The 19190-nt window shown below is 38.2% G+C and overlaps 1 protein-coding gene across 2 annotated transcripts in view; it reads right to left on the reverse strand.

Moving 5' to 3' along the window:
- Positions 1–19190, reverse strand: part of ATG7 (autophagy related 7) — a 236153-nt gene that overhangs the window by 176107 nt on the left and 40856 nt on the right. For both annotated transcript variants that reach the window (XM_069484422.1, XM_069484423.1), the window contains exons 8-12: positions 13665–13753; positions 11985–12106; positions 7526–7616; positions 6626–6770; positions 1320–1478 (exon numbers count right to left, since the gene is read on the reverse strand). In XM_069484422.1, coding sequence (XP_069340523.1) covers positions 1320–1478; positions 6626–6770; positions 7526–7616; positions 11985–12106; positions 13665–13753 — 606 coding nt within the window. The remainder of the gene's footprint in view (positions 1–1319; positions 1479–6625; positions 6771–7525; positions 7617–11984; positions 12107–13664; positions 13754–19190) is intronic.

Genomic DNA, 19190 nt, shown 5'->3' on the forward strand with positions numbered 1-19190 from the left:
TATACTGACCGATCCATTGACTTTGGGCTTGGCCCTGTGACTGGCTTTGGCAATAGAAATGGAAGACATTGCACTGTGCCATTGTTGAGCTAAGACTTTAAGAGGCAGATAATCACCAATCCTTTCAAGCTTATACTTTCTACCATAACAAGAGTAGTACACAGATGACTGCTTCTCCTTTAACCTAAATTTTGAAATGACATATACAGCAGATCAGAACTTGACTCAACACCTGGAATTCAGCCTAGCCCTAGCAGCTGAACCACATCCAACCTGCACACTGATGGGCATGAAATAAATGTTTGCAATTAGAAGCCCCTGAGATTTTGGGATTGTGTGATATGCAATATTGCACAGCAGAAACCTAACTAATATGCCTTCTTAATGACAGGGTTGCAACTTTCTCTTATTTCTTCTGGCATCCAGCACATAGCTGGGTACATAGTGGGTGGCTGATCAATACCATTGAATTAAACCCAATAAATGATGTTCCTCAGCGACACTGGTGAAATGGACAGAACCATTAATGTTGCTTCTAAAGCAAAGCTTTCTAAAATGAAGGAATTTAAAAGTAAGTGCCTAAAGAGAGAAACTTTGAGAACGTGGGCCTTTTTTTTTTTAGCCAGGGCTGAGAGCTCCTTCTGGCATTGTAAGTATAAGCAGATGCTTTGGAGACACCTGATCTAACTCCTGTCAGATAAACTGATTAAGCATTCAAGCTGCAGAATCTCTTCTGCTGGTTGACTTTAGGAGAAAAAAACTCCCAAGATTTTGAATCAAATGAGCTGAATGACTTTTCTCTTATTATCTGGTGTTTCTAAAGTAAATGATGTAACTTGGAAACAAGAAGCAGCTAGAGCAAAATGCTAAAACTTTCAGCACAATCTTTCTTCCACAAAGACTTTCATTCAATTTAATTTCATAAACCTATACTAAGTAACTACTATGTTCCAGTAATGGAGGAAAAATAACATCTTAGATGCCAGCCGCTATAAATTTCTTTGGAACCAGGCAGCATATAAAAATATACTTACCCTCAAATTCCTCAACTTAAACTCATACAATGCTTTGCAACTTACAAAACATTTCTTCACATTCTTCATTTCATTTTTGCAAGAATATATGAGAGTTTCGTCATGTTTTTTAATCCCTATCTCCCAGATGAGGAAACAGAGGCCCAGCCACATGAAGAGTACCTAGTAGGCAGTGACAGATGTTTGAATCTCTTTCACCAGTACTACAGGGCCTCATTGCCCAAGACATAAACTTTTAAAGATATGGGAGAAAGTCTCTGACGCTCCCCCAAAGCATCAACATACCACTCCGGGGAATATTTTCTGGAGCCGGTCTGCTGCAGCCAGAGCCTTGGGCTTACCACCTCCTAGGCAATCTTCAAACTCATAGAGAGGCTGCCTCACAGGATTGGAGTAGGAGATCTTGGCATTGTCCACAAACGTGATGTGTCTGACGCCCCATCCCTGTGTGGGAACAGATCATGGTGTGTTTCTGATGACTATTTCACAGGGTGCAGCTCTTGAAATCTCAAAAGAGGTATTGCTTTGGAGCAGTTTGGGAACCTTAAAATACAGGAAACTTCAGAAATTGAATTGTACAAATTCAGTTTTTGATAAACAGAATATTGACTTCCTTTAAAAAACAAAATAATTATATACTCAGTGCCTGGTTTCCTGCAGTAATGAAATTTTTTTAAATGTAAGAGTGGCTCTGACTTTTATTCATTATTTTTGACAGTGGTACCAGAGAAAAATTTGGAGGTAAATCCCATAAGAACTGTCTATGTTGCTGTTTTAAAAGGATTAGCAAGAGCCCCTAAATGTCCTTGATCTCCCTTAATGAATAATTAAGTATAAATAATAACTATTTTTGCAGCTCATTTAAAGCCTGAATTAACTCCTCAGAAAAATGACTTATAAGTTATTTCCCACTGTATGATATTATAAAATATTTTGTACTATTTCTCTAAGAGGCAGACGCCTTATTAATAATCTGGAATTTAGGGAACAATTCTATATTCTTAGAAATAGTTTTTATGATTTCATAGACTTCAAAATTATGTCTCCTATGAAGTTTTCTAGAACCATACAATATTAAAGTTGGACGGGATCTCTAAAATCCTTAGGCTAATCACTTTGTTTTACAGATATGGAAACTGAAGCCCAGGAAAGGTAAGTGGCTTGCCTAAGGTCATACATCCGGTTAATGGTGAGGAATGAATGAGATCTCCACAGTTGCAACCAAATGAAGATGCCTACTTTTGGTGGGTGGGGTAGGGTGAGCGTACTTTAGTAGATGGTAAATAAGCATAGTAACCTAAGAAAAGTCCTGCCATGACTGGCTACAAAGCGAAGATTCTGCTCTCTCTTATTTCCATATCCTTTCATTAGAAACTGTGAGACTCAATGAGAATGATGGCTTTAGAGGGACAGTCAACAAGGATCCAAGATTCGTTTTCAGGGTTGAGAATGACAGACCAGAACCTACCTTTCATAAGCATAGTGTAGACTGGCCATTTCTGGCCAGATCGGTAACCTTCTGGTCTACCCATCCAGTTTTGAAAGCTACTTTCACCAGCTAAGCAACCTACCATGGAGGGGAAATAAAGGTATGGAAAATCCAAATGTCATTTGTGCTTGCTTTGGGGATATTTTTTTTTTTTTTTTTTTTTTTTTTGAGACAGAGTCTCACTTTGTTGCCCAGGCTAGAGTGAGTGCCGTGGCGTCAGCCTAGCTCACAGCAACCTCAAACTCCTGGGCTTAAGCGATCCTCCTGCCTCAGCCTCCCAAGTAGCTGGGACTACAGGCATGCGCCACTATGTCCGGCTAATTTTTTTCTATATATATATATATTTAGTTGTCCATATAATTTCTTTCTATTTTTAGTAGAGACGGGGTCTCACTCTTGCTCAGGCTGGTCTCGAACTCCTGACCTCGAGCGATCCACCCGCCTCGGCCTCCCAGAGTGCTAGGATTACAGGCGTGAGCCACCGCGCCCGGCCTGGGGATATTTATTTGTGAAGTATTTTTGCATTCCTGAAAGCAACTTCTGAGTGGATAGCAAAGAAGGCAGTCTGGAAACGTGCTGGGCAGTGGTAAGAAAGCCAGATACATTACCAATATGCCATAGGTTAGTTACATGCAGGTGTATTGCACACTTAACTTTTGGCTTCCTGGAATGCTATACAGTTTAAATGGCTAATCTGCAAAGATTAAAAAAAATTACAATACTCAATGCTGATGACAATGTGGTGGTGAGAAAACCATCTTATTGGTTAAGAATGTTAAACTGGTGTCATTTTTCTGGAAAACAATTTGGCAACATTTCTAGAATCTTAAAAATACTTCTATCCTATGACCTACTTCCAGCAATTTATCCTAAGAAATAATCTGACATACTGACAAAGATGCAATCATAAAGATATTCTTTGCAACACAATTTATAATTGTAAAAAGTTGGAAACAATGTTTTTGTTTGTTTTTTGAGACAGAGTCTCACTCTGTTGCCCTGAGTAGAGTGCTGTGGCGTCAGCCTAGCTCACAGCAACATCAAACCCTTGGGCTCAAGTGATCCTCCTGCCTCAGCCTCCTGAGTAGCTGAGACTATAGGTGAGCACCACCACACCTGGCTAATTTTTCTGTTTTTAGTAGAGACAAGATCTCATTCTTGCTCAGGCTGGTCTTGAACTCCTGAGCTCAAGCAATCCTCCTGCCTCAGCCTCTCAGAGTGCTAGGATTACAGGTGTGAGCCACTGTGCCTGGCCAATGGAAACTACGTTAATGCCAAACATTAGGGGAATGTTTCAGTAAATTATATTTCGTCATATAAGGAGACATATTCTATAGCCATTAGGAAGGCTTTAGCCAGGTGTGGTGGCATGCACCCCATAGTCACAGCTACTCAGGAGGATAAAGTGGGAAGATACCAAATTCATGCCCAGCCTGGGTAACACAGCAAGACCCTGTCTCCAAAAAAAAAAAAATTGCTTCATAGGAAAGTATTTATAATGCTAATTGTAAAAGAAAGGGACATTATCATATATCAAATAAGATTTAATAATATATATTAAAGGAACACTAGAAGGAGATAAGTAAAAAAAGAGGTAGGATAATGTGTGTGTCTTCTTTCTTCCTTTTTGACTTTTATGCTTTACAAATTTTCTATAATAGATGTATTCTGACTTTATAATTTTTCAAAATGTTAAGAAAATCTAAGCACCTAATAATTCTAGAAGCTAGGAATAGACAATAAATTCCACAAAAGAAAAAATTAATAAAGAAAAAAGTAGACATTAATGAATCTGAGAGCAAAACAAAATTTAAAAAATTATAGAATTAATACATAAGTATTTATTTAGTGCTCCAAAAAAACCATAAAATAGACTAGCCTCTCAGGCAAGGCTGAATAACAGAAAAAAAGAGAAAACACAAATATATATTAGGAATGTGGAAAGATTTTTAAAAAGATAAAGAGAAGATTTAAAAGGTGATAAGAGAACACCATATGTATTTAATGTCAATTTTTTAGATGAAATGCATGATAGTCTAGGAAAACAAATGGACTCAAAAGCAGCATAAAATCTAAAAAGGTGAGTCAACAGAGAAACATCTATAAAAGTTCCCAAAGATTCCCTGCACCCCCTTCAACCAACAAAATTCCAAAAGGCATCAGGCCCAGATGGACTTATAACTGAATTCTACCTAACCATCAAGGAACAGATAATTCATATATTTAAACTGTTCTGGAGCTTAGAAAAGGGCAGAAAGTTTTCCATTTATTTCTTAAAGCCAGCAAAACTCAGCTATAAAAAATACAAAGATAGAACAAGGGAAAATATTATAGACCAACTTATGAATTCAGATGTAAAATTTATAAATAAAACATTTCCAACTGAACTCCACAGTATATGAGAAGAATAAGATACCATGGACAAATAGGGTTTATTCTAGGAAAGCTTAACATTAGAATACTTTGATTATCTTGATAGATGTATCTGATAAAGCTCACCATTGATTTCTGATATAAATGCAAAGAAATAGAAATCACCTTCTTTAACTTATAATGAATATTTAGCAGAAAACAATATCAAAATTAAAAGTAAAAACAAGAGGCATTCTCATTAAAGCCATTAACAAAACAAAGATGTCAACTCTCATTGCTATTCCTCAACATTACTATGGAGTTCCAGCCAATCTTACAAGACAGGGAAAAGAAACAGAGATATAAATGTTGGTGAGGAATACTATCAACCTCCAGAATTCAAAAGAGTCAAACAAAAAATCATTAGAACTACGAGAGCTTAGAAAAATGGCTAGATAAAGATAAACATGCAAAACTCACTATCTTTCCTATATCCCAGTAATGGTCAACTGGGAAAAATATCTTTAAATGAAAAAAAAAATTAAATATTTAAAAATAACATATTTAAACTAAATAAGACATGTGCAAAGCCTATATAAAGAAAAAGCTACTAAAAGACAAAAATTATCTAATTAAATTAACAGATAAACCACACTTCTGGAACTAAGGATCAATGTCAGAAAGACATTGATCCCTTCTAATTTATCTATAAATGTATTGTAATTCCAACTAAAACAGTGAGTAGGAATGTAGGAATAAAAAATAAAATAGATCAATGGGTCAAAATAGAGAATCCAAAAAGAGACTCAGGTACATAAGGGGATTTAGTATTTGATAAAGATGGAAAAATGATGATTTTCCATTTTTTTCAAAAAATCATTAATCACAAAAGAAATAAACTCACATTTGCTAATTAAATAAATGCATATTAGAACAATAAAATGTTACTTGTTAACTGACTGTGTTGACAAAGATTTTAAAAGTTGATATTATCCTATTTTGGAAAGTGTGGAAAAAAGCTCTGTCTCTCAGGTGTCTCCAGGAGTATCGACTAGGATAATGGTTTTGGAAGGTAATTTAGTTTTAGAAAAGTTAAAAAAAAAAAAAAAATATATATATATATATATATATAAAAATTGTACATTCTAACATAGGGATTCCACATCTAGGGCTTTTTTCCTAAAGAGATAATCTTATGGATATGTAAATATATAAGTATAAAGATCTTCTCTAATAGAGAGTAGAGTCTATAATGGAAAATAACCTAAAATTGATTAAATAAACTGAGGACATAGTCATATAGCAAAATACCACAGATACATAGTATGGAAACAGAAAGATAGCCACAATTATTTTTTTTATCAAGTTAAAAATAAAAACCTGTTACAGACAGTATGCTATGATGCAATTTTTGTAAATATAAATACATAACAGCAAAGACCACAAAGTCTCTCTGTTTAAATATGCCAACGTAACATCTGGGAAAGATACGTTACACACTGATCTACGAGGTCTGCTTAATTCTGCGAACTGGGACTTGGGATGGGTGTGGAGGAAGATTTTCTGTTTCTAGCTTTTAATAAAAGCATATTTTTCTTTGCTAACTAAAAAGACACTGAAAAAAGAAAAAAGGAAGGGAGGGAGAGAAGGAGGGGAGGAGGAATCTGGGAGATGGAAGGCAATCATGTAGAGTGAAACAAGAAGAGAAGCCACGGCTTCAAAGGTGCCACTTTGCCCCCCACAAACTTACCATTAATGTCCTAGCTACATTACAACCCAAGGTGCCGGCTCCAAGCAGCAGACATTTGACAGACACAACCTTGTCCAAGTCTAAAGTAGGGACCAATCTCCAACACATCAATTTGAGATTTAGATCCACCGATGACTCGGCTAACCTAGAAAATGAGAGATTTATTTATTCAGTCAGTCACTCATTTATGGCCCCCAAAATATAAAGTAGTTATGGGAGAAAACAAGAAATAAACAATAAGGAAATTGGGATCAAAGGGAAAAGAAGAAGGAGCTTGAGGATAAGCAGGTTGGAGAAAGGTTCCCACATGGAACTCATGCCATTGTAGTCATGTGCAATTGCTAGTGGTGAGCCACAAATTTGACACTGAGCTCCTAGCAGCCAAGGTGAAAAGAAAAGCATGCCCAGTTGTAACAGTCATTGTGTCCATGAACAAAAACACACCAACTGATTAAAAGGAAAGTTTTTCCTAGTACTAAAAACAGAAATTGCTCCCATGTCTCCCTAATAAAGAATGCACTTACGTTCACCCTCAAATACAATACCAGTTTCCCTGAAATACTTCTTATAATATCCTTCAATGTGGGCCAACAGGACAAGGCCAAAGGGCAATGAATAAAGAACTAAAAGGCAGTATGGGTATACCAGTCTGAGAGTCTGAACTTGAAGCAAGAACAAAATGTAGAATGTCTAGAAGAACAGATGAACTGTGTGCCTTCAGGGTATCTACAGTTAATACTAATTCTTATGTCCAAACTTAAGAGTTAGGTGGCAGAGAGCAGAGTGACACTCCCCGTCAATATGAATGGCAACGCTGAACTGAATACACAATGCAGCGTCGGCCTGACAGAACCTGGCGTGTGAAAAGCCCCACTGGAGAAAACAGCTTCCGAAATATACCTTTTAGGGTCCATACATTCACTGAGGTTCACCATCCTCGGTCCCATGCCTCCTTTCTGGTTCTTTTCCCATCCAACCGCTTTAGGACAATCTTAAGGCAAATAAAATACTAAGTTTAATGAAGGAGGGGAGAATACAAACCAATAGGTCAAGCAGCAAAGCTTGCTTAAAAAGGTCAACATTCACAATGGCCCATGCGATGTCAAGGTTTTAGTTCACTCCTTTCTCAGGGAGGTCCCAGGTCCTGAATTCTCATCTACTTGCCACAGTTACCTCCTCATCTTCCTCAACGACTGGGAATCTTGTTTAGAGATCATCAGACTAGAGCACAGTCTTCCTGTGCAGCAGCTTCTGAAATAGCCCTCAACTCTGGCCCAAGTTGCCTCAATTTCTGACATTACGCAAAGTTTCCCCCAAAAAGACATATGTGGGGGAGGCAGAACCCTGTGGCAGGCTCTCTAACTAAGGGGCATACTTTCCATTGAAGTCCCTACTGGGAGTTGACCCATTAAGTTCAGTATGTCCCTTCTGTTGCCCATCCTTACCAGGTCCCTCTGCTTGGCCTCTCAACATCTGTGTGCAGATCACAATCCAAGGCGACTGTCCCTCTGTTACGCTGCTCTGTTCTTTAAGCTCATCTTTATCCATTCTGAACTACCCCTTCCCTTCCCTGACTTATCCATTCTCCACTGCCCTCTTTTAACCCCCTCTATGGGAGCCGCTGTAACTCCAATTCCAGCAGTTCCCAAAGCACACCCTACCTAATGTTCTCAGAGGATAAAGATCCTGTGGCGAAACAGATTCGGGAAATGCTGCTATACTTAAATCTGTATTTTATATCCAGCCCCCACTACGACCCAAATCTGGAAGTTCATATTGCACATGAGGGAGATAAAAGTTCTGAGAAGCCTGCAGAAAGAAACCACTTTATTTGATTTGGCTTTGTGTTTCCCAAACTTACAAAGCTCTCCATATCTCCCTCCATCATCCCACAACAATTAAAATCTCATGGGACACATTCAGGGAAATGCTGTGCTATCCTATGGTTGCAAAATTCTCTTAAAGATCTCCATTGCTCTGTAGACCACTCCTGCTACCTCTTCACGTTAATGGCGGCCTTGCTTCCCGTAGTGGTACCAGAGCCTTGTAGATCTCACTAGCAGAGGCTACCCACTCTCTTCCACTCCCTGCATCTCAGGACCTCCGTCACTCTCCCTTTCTCATTGAATCTCACTGCTCACATTAAAGCCTCAATTCCTAACCAGAGAATTCACCCAGCCACCATCTGTACTTCCAGCATAACCTCCAATGTCGACCTTAAGTAACAGTCTCTGAAGGTCCTTGACTTAAAGGTAAGATGTATGATTAGTAAGAAGAATTTCATTTTTTGTTTTGTACATTGTACACTTGTTTTCTTTGGCTGTACTCTTACTTTTTTTTTTTTTTATGAGACAGGGTCTCACTCTGTCACCCAGGCTAGAGTGCAGTGGCATCATCATAGCTCACTGCAACCTCACACTCATGGGCTCAAGTGATCTTCCTGCCTCAGCCTCCTGAGTACTCACTGCACCCAGCTAATTTTTCTAATTTTGATGAGACAGGGCCTCACTCCTGTTCAGGCTGATCTCGAACTCCTGGCCTCAAGCAATTCTCCTGCCTCGGGCTCCCAGAGTGCTGGGGTTACAGGTGTGAGCCACCATGACTGGCCATCATACTCCTACTTTTAGATTTCTATCAACATTTCTATTTTCCCTTCCTTGGGAAACTTTTTAGGTTTTGATGTTTGTTTTTGTTTAAAACAGTATTGCTCTATATAATTTCGGGCTCTAGAAGGTATTGATTTCCTTTACACAATCTTTTGTTTCTGGGATCGGATGACCAAAAAGAAACCATGGAGCCAATTATCCTTGAAAGTACGTAGGCCCCAGTTTGGCTGGGGGTGTCACTCACAGCAAGAAGCCAGAAAACAAATGTCCCTTTCCGTTTTAAATCAGGCACTATGGTGTGGCCCTTTTTTTTAATGCCATGAAAAACAAAAACTGAAATAATAGACTTGAGTTCTTAAAGTGGTTAAGACTTTAGAATTCTTTTTTGGGGGGAAAAAAGAAGTTTAGAACTGCTATTGATACATATTTTGTTTGATTTTCTTACTATTCTTATGTTAAAAAACACTTCTCGAATTCATAGCATGGGAACTTGACAAGAATTACAAAAATCACAGCCTAGCACCATAATCAATAACCCCAGCCTAGGTTTTCTCCTGTTACAGATAAGAAATCATAAGACAAAAACAAAGTATCATCTCAAATTAAAAGACCTCTATACTCAAAAGGCTACAGCCACTGGGCTGGTGCCTAGAGTCCCAGGTACTCAGAAGGCTTAGGCAGGAGGATTGCTTGAGTGTAGGAGTTCAAGGCCAGACTGAACGACATAGCAAGATCCCCATCTCTTACCAAAAAGGTGACAGCCATTTAAAGAAAATTAGATGTAGCTTAAACTTAATAATGAAAAAAATACATTATGACAATAATATTTAGTTTACAATACTTACCTCCATATAACCTATACCCCTACAACATACCCCAAATTAATGTGAAAATATTTTTTAGGGGAAAATTCGGGGCTGTTCTCCCACAGTTGGGCAACCAGGAGGGGCACATGAAGGGTTAGAGTTAAGATGAGTGACGGGATCCTCCCACCCCTATAGTGTCTGCTGCCTCTTTTTGCCAGGTGCCAGAATAGTCTATACCAGCTATGGAGAATGAGCATGGCTACACCCAGAGGGAGCAAAAGATGATATAGGGTATTTAAAATAATACTTCATATACCATTGCAACTATGGTATGCCTTGGAAATACTCAAAAGTACTACCATAATACTACTTTCAGCTCACATTATGATACAGAATAACTATTTATAAAGTTTTATTTACAGCTAAGAGGGAAAACATTAATTTATGCAAAAAACAAGAAATTCATCTGCCTTTCCTAAACTAAATAATCCACATTCAGTATCAAGCATAAAGAAGATGTATTGGAAGCATTATTAGACAATAGAAAACCTTTTTCAGATGGAAACGTATGGTGGTTCCTGAGTTTGAATGTCAGCATTATCGAGCATTTAGCCTTATTACAGAGAGTAGAGAGTAAGAGTAATTCAGTGACTTTACCATAAAAATGAAAAGTATCTCCCTGCAGGGTGGTTGGCAGGATTGAGTGCTACTGGAAGGTGCCTGGCATGGCACATAAGTTAATACTACATAGAAGCTATTTTAGAATATGCCAGAAGAGGGTGCTAAATCCAATACAAATATCTAAAGACAGCAGAAAGGCAAAGGATTTCTTAAGGCTCTAAACTAAAAATAGTTTCCTCCTTTGACTGATCAAGCAGAGTATTCTGTCAATCTTTCCCAGAAGTCTGTTTAAGACATACGTGCTGGAGCACAGAATTGCTGGTAGAATGTCACCCGAGCCAATCCTGAATCCTGACTTTTGCACTCTAGGAAAGATATTAATATCTCAGAAGAGATTTTGACAACCCCTTCCCTCCCACACACACATGCTTTAAGGCATACCTATGGTTTAAAGAAAGAAATATGCCTTGGAACTATGGGGATGTTGTGAGGCACAAATCAAACTATATATGTGAGAGCATATAGGTCATATGGATATGAGGGACTATCTTGGCGAGAGGTATAAAAGTACTAGGTTTCCCATGAGATAGGAAATTAGCATAAAATAACATTTAGCAAGCATCTATGACATGCCAGACATTGTGCTCTATCTTTGACACAGGGCATGGATTACTCATAAAGAATACTCTGTGAGTTGGGCATTATTCTCCTTATTTCACTCAAATTTGAGTATGTATTCTATTTCTGTGACATATGTAAAAATATAAATATACATAAATGTGTGTACATATGTACATATATATGCATACACACATATATCTCTATAGATAAAATGTTTCACAAAGTTTCTGAATTTACAAAACAGGAATAATAGCTGATGTCTGTCACGCAGGATCGAATGAAAATATTAAATGTGGAAGGAGAAATGACACTTTTACTGACCAGTTTACTACATGGAGAATGGGATCACACACAACTTTAAGTATATAATAAATAAATACGTAAGTACATTAATATTACATCCTCCAAGCATGGACGGGAATAAAGATTTTGTGCTAAACAAAAATGAAAATGAAAACTAGGGGAAAAAATCATCAAGACTAAAAAAACTGCCTGGAGAAAATGTCCTGGTGACAATCCTTGCCTTTGTTCCCGTCTGAATAGCAGAGCGTGCCCTCTGTTCAAAGTAGGTGGTTGTGCTGGCAAAGAGGAAGTTGTACTTTTCTCTCCCTTCTGCTGCCATTGTGAAGGGATGAAAAGAAAGAAAACCCGATTCAGTTTCTGATAAATGATAATTATATGCATTCTCAAAGACCGGCAAATTACCTGGGCTAAACGCCATTTCTGGAAGCTTCACTTCGAAGATGATGCTGTGGGTAACATCTCTGGCCCCCTGCATGGTACGGTCGCGGAAGCAAAGGACTTCAACAGACTGGAAACTGCCACTCCTGTTGTCATGCCCCGGATTTTTATTTATTTAATTTTTTTTTTTTTAGGGAAGAAAAAAAAGGGCTCACATAAGAGCTTCAGCAAATCAGTTGGAGAGAATTCAATTCACTGTAATTATGCCTCACTGACACCCTTGGGGGATGGCCTTAACTTCTGAGAGATTTTTGAGCATATTCACATATGCTTCCTCTGTCCAAGCGTTTAGAGGTTGAACAATGAATTGGCTGTGATTTCATTCTAGGTGAATTTTATATAACAATCACATTGCAGATAAATAATTCAGACAAACAAATCTTTTAAATTCAGGGAAAAAATGCTCATAAGACATTAAAAAAGAACCTCTAAAACATGGGTTCTTCTGGTTCCCTTTCTCCCCATCTGAACTTCCATTTTATGAAATGGCACCTCAGTTAGTAGTTAGAAGCCCATTTGCACTATACAGACTTACCACCTGGATAATGACAGACTGTATCTCTCTGGGGACAATCTATAACTTATCTATCTTCATAATTTCAAATAAACATTTTTATATAAGTAAAGCAGGGAAAGAAAATCACACAAATCCCAAGTATAAAGGAGACTGTCTCATGCCTTCTCTGTCATTAACCACCCCCTTCAAAAGTAACAACTACTCTAACTCCTAAATCCACACATTGGTTTTGCCTGTTTTGAACATTACACAAATAAGATCATAGCATATGTATTCTTTTGGGTCCAGCTTATTTCATTCAACATTATATTTTTTAAATTCATCCATGTTGATACATGTATTAGTAATTCATTCAGATTCACTGCAACATGGCATTCCATTGTAAGGGGTACACTACAATTTATTCTTCATTTCATTATTGAAGGGCACGTGAGTTATTTCCAGTTTTTTTGTTAAGAATAATGCTGCTATAAACATTCTTGTATGTGTTTTGCTTAAATCTACATATGCACTTCTGTGCATACTACACTTGATAGTGACATTGCTCAGCCATAGATATTTTTAACTTTGGTAGATTGCCCAACATTTTTTCAGCAGTGTTTCAGAGTTCCAATTGCTTCACATCTTCGACATACTTGGTATGTTCATTTTTGTTAAGTCCTTTTGGTGGATATGTATTAGCATCTCATTATGGTTTTAATTTCACTGATGACTAATGATGTTGGGCATCTTTTCAAATATATATTGGCCTTTTAGATACCCTATGGTTTAATTATTTTAGGGTTAGGAAAAATGGAGGATAATAGCAACAGAAAAATTCTGAAAGCAACCCAGACAGCTGGAAGAGAAGGCTTCAGAATTTCAGTGACAGACCTCTGGCTACCCACCCTACCACAGTCTAAAATATCTTTAGCACAGTATGACTAGAGTCCGAAACTTCCTAACAGACCTGTTTAAGGGCTCACCAGCATGGAAATTGGATCATGACTGATTGATTTATTATCTGATCTATTTATTATCATGACAAAAATATAAAAATACATTTGAAAAAACAGAGATATAGACACAGGCAGACACACTGTCGAAAACATACAGACAAAGACAGACAGACACACTCTTGTAAATACCATCTGTGGGCTGCTAGGACCAAAAAATTCCTCAAAGGCCATCCAGGGTACTGGGCTAAGTTACAGGGATCATATACACCAATTGTTATCTGTGAACAGAAAAGACTTTCGAGTGAGTCAAGTATCATGTCACATTCACAATACAGACATTGCTAGTACTTCCTCTTTACTTTTTATGCTTTCTGCAAAGAATTAAAAATCAGACACTTGGTAAAGGGCTAAATGGAACAGAAGAGAGCAAAGGATCTGACACTGGACTAGAAAACTTCTTGCTGGAAGGAGTTGTCAAATTCTTCTCTGCACCCTCTGAGCCTGGCCTTGGCCTGGCCGAGAGTAAGAACTAGTTACATTTAGGAGGAAGAAAGACTGGAAGGAAGACAGGGAAGGAGGGAGGACAGTCAACAATCAGGACTTACATAGAGAAAATTCTCCCTTAAAGAAATGCAATCTGTGAAAATGACTAATTTTTATGTTAATGAGAAATCAAAAAGGGCCACTACCATTTGTAAGTCTACAGTCAGATCAAATTAAAAAGCCAGTTGCCCTTAATTTTGCTAACATATACTTTCTCCCACCCCTTTCCCATCCCTCTTCCCCCAACCCCGACTTCTGTCTAGAAAACTCCACTCAACTTAAAATACCATTTCTCCAGTGAAGACTTCCCTTGGCAGAAGTAGCTACTCTGTCCTCCCTGCTTCCATAGCTCTTTGTACGTTACACATAACATTCTTCACTTTTTCTGCCTCCTTCCTCTCAAAGACAATGAGTACCCAGCAACCACATCTTGATTTCTCCATAACATTCTCCAGGAAAAGAAATCAGGGCTCCTGGGACACATTGCTAATTCCAGGGCTTGGACAGAGAAAATACAAGATGATCCTGGAGCATCTTGTAGCACCAGAAAAGAAGGAGGTACTCAAAAAATAGAAGGGTGGGAGCATGCCAAGGGGACCCAGGAGCCAACTGCAAGACTCTCAGTGGCCAAGGTGGAAACAATTTAAGCAAAAAAATAATGTAGTGTTGAATTATAACCCAAAGTATAAAATAAATATGAGTCCATACTGCTATAAGTAATGGAATAAATCAGCGAAGGTGAAGGGACAAGTATTCCTTAAAGATTTCCAACAAAACTTATAGATACTGCCCTCCTTCAGGAAACTTAATCCTTCCTGTCCTTGAGGGTGGCTGGGCTCAGTGACTCACAGCCAGGGGAAAACACAGTAAATTTACAGTGGAGAAACCTGCAAATATTACTTTAACCGAATGATCAATTTAACATCATCAAGAATGTCATGTGGATATCGGGTATCCTGGATCTGATGTGATGACAAGGGGACTTCACTCAGTGGTATTCTTTCCCAAAACCCATAACCCCAGTCTAATCACAAGAACACATCAGATAAATCCAAATTAAGGGACGTTCTACAAAAATAACTGACCGATATTCCTCAAAACTACCACGATCCAAGATTATCAAAAACAAAGAAAGTACAAGAAACTATTACAGACCAGAGGAGACTAAGGAGAATTGACAACAAAATGCAATGTAGCATCCTGGATTGGATCCTGGAACAGAAAGGTGACATTACTGAGAAAACTGGTAAAATGTGAATAAAGTCTAGAGTGACTAGTAATGTCCTAATGTTGGCTTCCTAGTTTTGCCAAATGTGCCACAGTAATGTAAGGTAATAACATTAGAGAAAACTGAAACTAGGTGAAGGGATATGGGAACTGTCTGCACTGTCTTTGCAACTATCATCTGTAAATCTAAAATTATTCCAAAATTAAAAGTTTATTTTTTTTTAAAAAAAGACAACGAGCATCTAGATAGCAGACAGTATTAGTGAGAGATACATAGCAGATACATAGCGAATGTTCATTGAATGATAAAAAGAAGGATGAAGGGACAAATGGGTGGATGCGCAGGTGGAAAGGGAAGCAGATGGGAGTTGGGGGAGAGGGACAATGGCTGGCAGAGAACCATAAATTAACCCACAGTTTCCCTTTATAAGCACAGAATGGGTTAAATAAAAAGATGGCTGATATATTTTTGTTTAATCTATTATAGATCCAGTTAGTTCTGTAAGGATGGAATCAGCCCAAACACTTCCATTTATTCCCCATAATGCTTGGAATCATGTCAGTCACAAAGCAGGAGCTTAATCGATATTCAGATAAAAAAAAAAATGAAAGAAAGAAGGAATACCCATAACCCCACTACCCAGAGAGAACTACTATTAACATCTTGGTATATAACCACCCATAACTTTATTCTTCGGATAAATATATTTTAATTACTGTAACTTTTAAAGAAAAATAAGATCATGCTATAAATATTGTTTTATATCTCATATTACATTGTAAACTCTCTTCCATGCCAGTAAATGTTTTTCTATAACCACTGTGTGTAGTGGCTGAAAGGCATTCCATTGTACTGATATAGCAAACATTTTTCTATTTCCTTTTGAAGGACAATTCAGCAGTCTTCATCTGTGCTCAATAAATCTCTGAAATGAATTTTACTATTGTTTTATCAGATAATTATTGCATTATTTCAAAGATATTCCTTAAAAATATTTGCTCCTTCTCCATTATATAAAATTTTCATATTCCTAAAATTGAAGCCTTTTCTGTCTAGATGCATTTTCATGTTTTAAATGCAAATAGATAGATGTAAAGTTAATACAAACAGATTCATATTTACGGTTAATCTGTCAGGAAACACAGGATACCTTTATTTGAGATTTCCTTTTCCACAGGGAGATAAAACTTCATCAGCATTCAGGGAACTTTTAAAAATAGAGCTTATCAAGACTACTCTAAACTAGTGCAGAGTATTTAACCCCTCAAAGCCTCAGTTTTTTAATCTGAATCATGGGGGAAAAATATTACCTATTTAATAGAGTTGTAGTGAAGATTAAATGAGCTGATACTGGACATAAAAAGTCCAGCATATACACAGCCCTACTAATATCATTATCAATGATAGACTCAGAATCTCCAGTGTAAGCCTACAATCCATCCATGTCTTTATCTGTATCAAGCTTCAGAGTAATTCTGATGCAGCTGGTTCAGTCCATGGACTAGAATTTGGGAACCATTTGAGAAGGTGGTCTTATAGACAAAAAACAAAATAAAAATAAAAGAATAAAAACCTCTGGGCTATTTTTCATTACCTCAAAAACTCTGAATTGGCTCTGTCTTCCCATGTTCCTCAAAATGTGGCCCACGCACCAGCAGCCTGCATGCATAGGCATCCCCTGCGAGCCCGTCAGAAAGGCAGAATCCCAGGCCCCACTCCCCAGACTTGCTGACTCACAGTCTGCATTTTAAAAAGAACCCAGGTGATTCTTATGCCCATGGATGGTTCAGAAGCACTGCTCTGATCCTTACCCCTGGATTGCCATGGTTCTCAAACTTTTTTTTTATATATATATAAAGAAAAAAGTTTATTTACTTCACAGTTCTAGAGGCTGGGAAGTCCTAGAGCATGGTGCTGGCATCTGGTGAGGACCTTCATGGTACATCACAGCATGGTGGAGGGCAGCCCAGGGTGACAGGGCAAGAGTGGTTCTCAAACTTGAACATGTTTGGGCATCACCTGGGGAGCTTTCAAAAATACTGTTGCCTATGGGTCCCACTTCCAGAGGTTCTGATTTAATTGGTCTGGGGTTTGGTTTGCACATTAGTTGTTTGAAAAGATACCAGGTGATTCCAGTGTGCAACGAGGTTGCAAACCCCTGCTTGATAATCTGCAGCAGAGTTTCTCAAAGTGTGGTCCACCACAGACCACCTGCATCAGAATTGCATGGGAGCTTTATGAACTTGCACAATCCCCTCTACCCACACACCCAATCTGATCCCAGGCCTCTCTAGGTACCAATACCTGCATGTCCAGTGAACACCCATGTGATTCTTATGTACACAGCACTTCAGCACTAGCCACCTAGAGTCTAAGAAGGAGAAAATGAGTACTTGCTTAAAATAGTGTTCATTGCACCGCATATTTTTCCTTATTGTGACTGTGGTTATTGAACCACTGTATTTTCCTGATTCGCACCACCACAGATTATAAAATGCACTTTCAAACTGAGCAGGAAAAAAAGGGGGGAATACCACCACATTAAATATACATAATTGTAAGAAATTCCTGATTTTAGAAAAACTAAAATATGAAGAAAAAAGTATTTGTATTTTAGAATGGAGAAAATACAGGATATATTTCATATCTGTCTCTCTTGCTGGTCTAGAAGCTCCGTGAGGGCGGGAGCAGCATCTGTCATACTCATCTTTCCAGCTCCAGTACCTAGCACAGTACCCAATGCTCAGCAAGTATCTATTGAGTAGATGAATTTGCAAATTTCTCCAGGCCCTAATATATGGACCCCCTCCCCAATACCCTGGGACGCTAGAGGGGAAAGGTGATGTCTGACTGACAGAGACCTGAAGCTTCCATGCAAAACTGTGATGCAGCATCTCGGCAAGTTCCTTTCCCTTTCTGCTTTCCTTTTTCAACATTATAGGTTCTCCATTCAGCAACACTTTAATAGTGGGATTCTCCTGAGTGAGAATGTGAGAGTATGATTAAGAAGAGGGTTTCCTATGAGAAGGGAGAGAACTCTGAGAACGCAATCTCCAGCCTAGGGCTTCCTCTGAAGTAAGAATTATCTTTCTTGGGCTCTCTGGATCCAGCTGGCCACCCCACCTGGCACTCTTCCACCAGGGATACCTTTTTATGTTCCCCTCTGTCAACTGTGACAGAAAGCATCTGCCATACAAACTACATTTATTAAGTAATCATCACTTCAACTTTACATTGTTTTTATTCATAAAAAACATTTACAACTCTACCCAGCACGGAAAGGGGGAGAAGGGAGAAGGGAGAAACCGGCATTTCTACTTCCATGATGTTGAAACAGCTTACAATGAACAAAATGGCCTGATGCAGCAAAAAAATGCACTGGCTGGAGAGTCAGCAGGTATGTGTTCTAAATCTTCAGCTAATTGATTCTAAGACCTTGGGGGAGGCTCCTTCCTCACCTGTAAAGTGAAAGGGTTGAATTATTTCATCTCAAAGGATTCCTTGGGGCTCTGGAATCACAGAACTATAGAGAACACTAAAGAGAAAAAAGCCCTGTATAGGTCACAGAACAAAATAGACTATATTAACGCTCAATTTTACATGGCATCTAAAGGCTATCCAATGGGTTCTTTAGGAAGAACCTAGGCAGTATCAATCCAGAAAACGTCATTCCTATAGAGATGCTGAGTTTCAAGTTTCAAATGTGACTCCATAAACCAGGCCTCTTATCAAATGTCCTGGGTCACTTACTCTTATGTGGCCTTCGGCAATTTACTTAACCTCTCTATGCCTTAATTTTCTCATCTGTAGGATAACTACAAGATAACTCTTACCAGCACTTAGCACAGAGACTGGGAGCAAGGCAAGTGCTCAACAAATGGTAACTATAAAAACAACATAAATAACATAAACAACATAACAACATAAACGCTCTTATAGCAACT

This window comes from Eulemur rufifrons, chromosome 10, assembly GCF_041146395.1.
Source record: "Eulemur rufifrons isolate Redbay chromosome 10, OSU_ERuf_1, whole genome shotgun sequence".
NCBI classification, from domain to species: domain Eukaryota; kingdom Metazoa; phylum Chordata; class Mammalia; order Primates; family Lemuridae; genus Eulemur; species Eulemur rufifrons.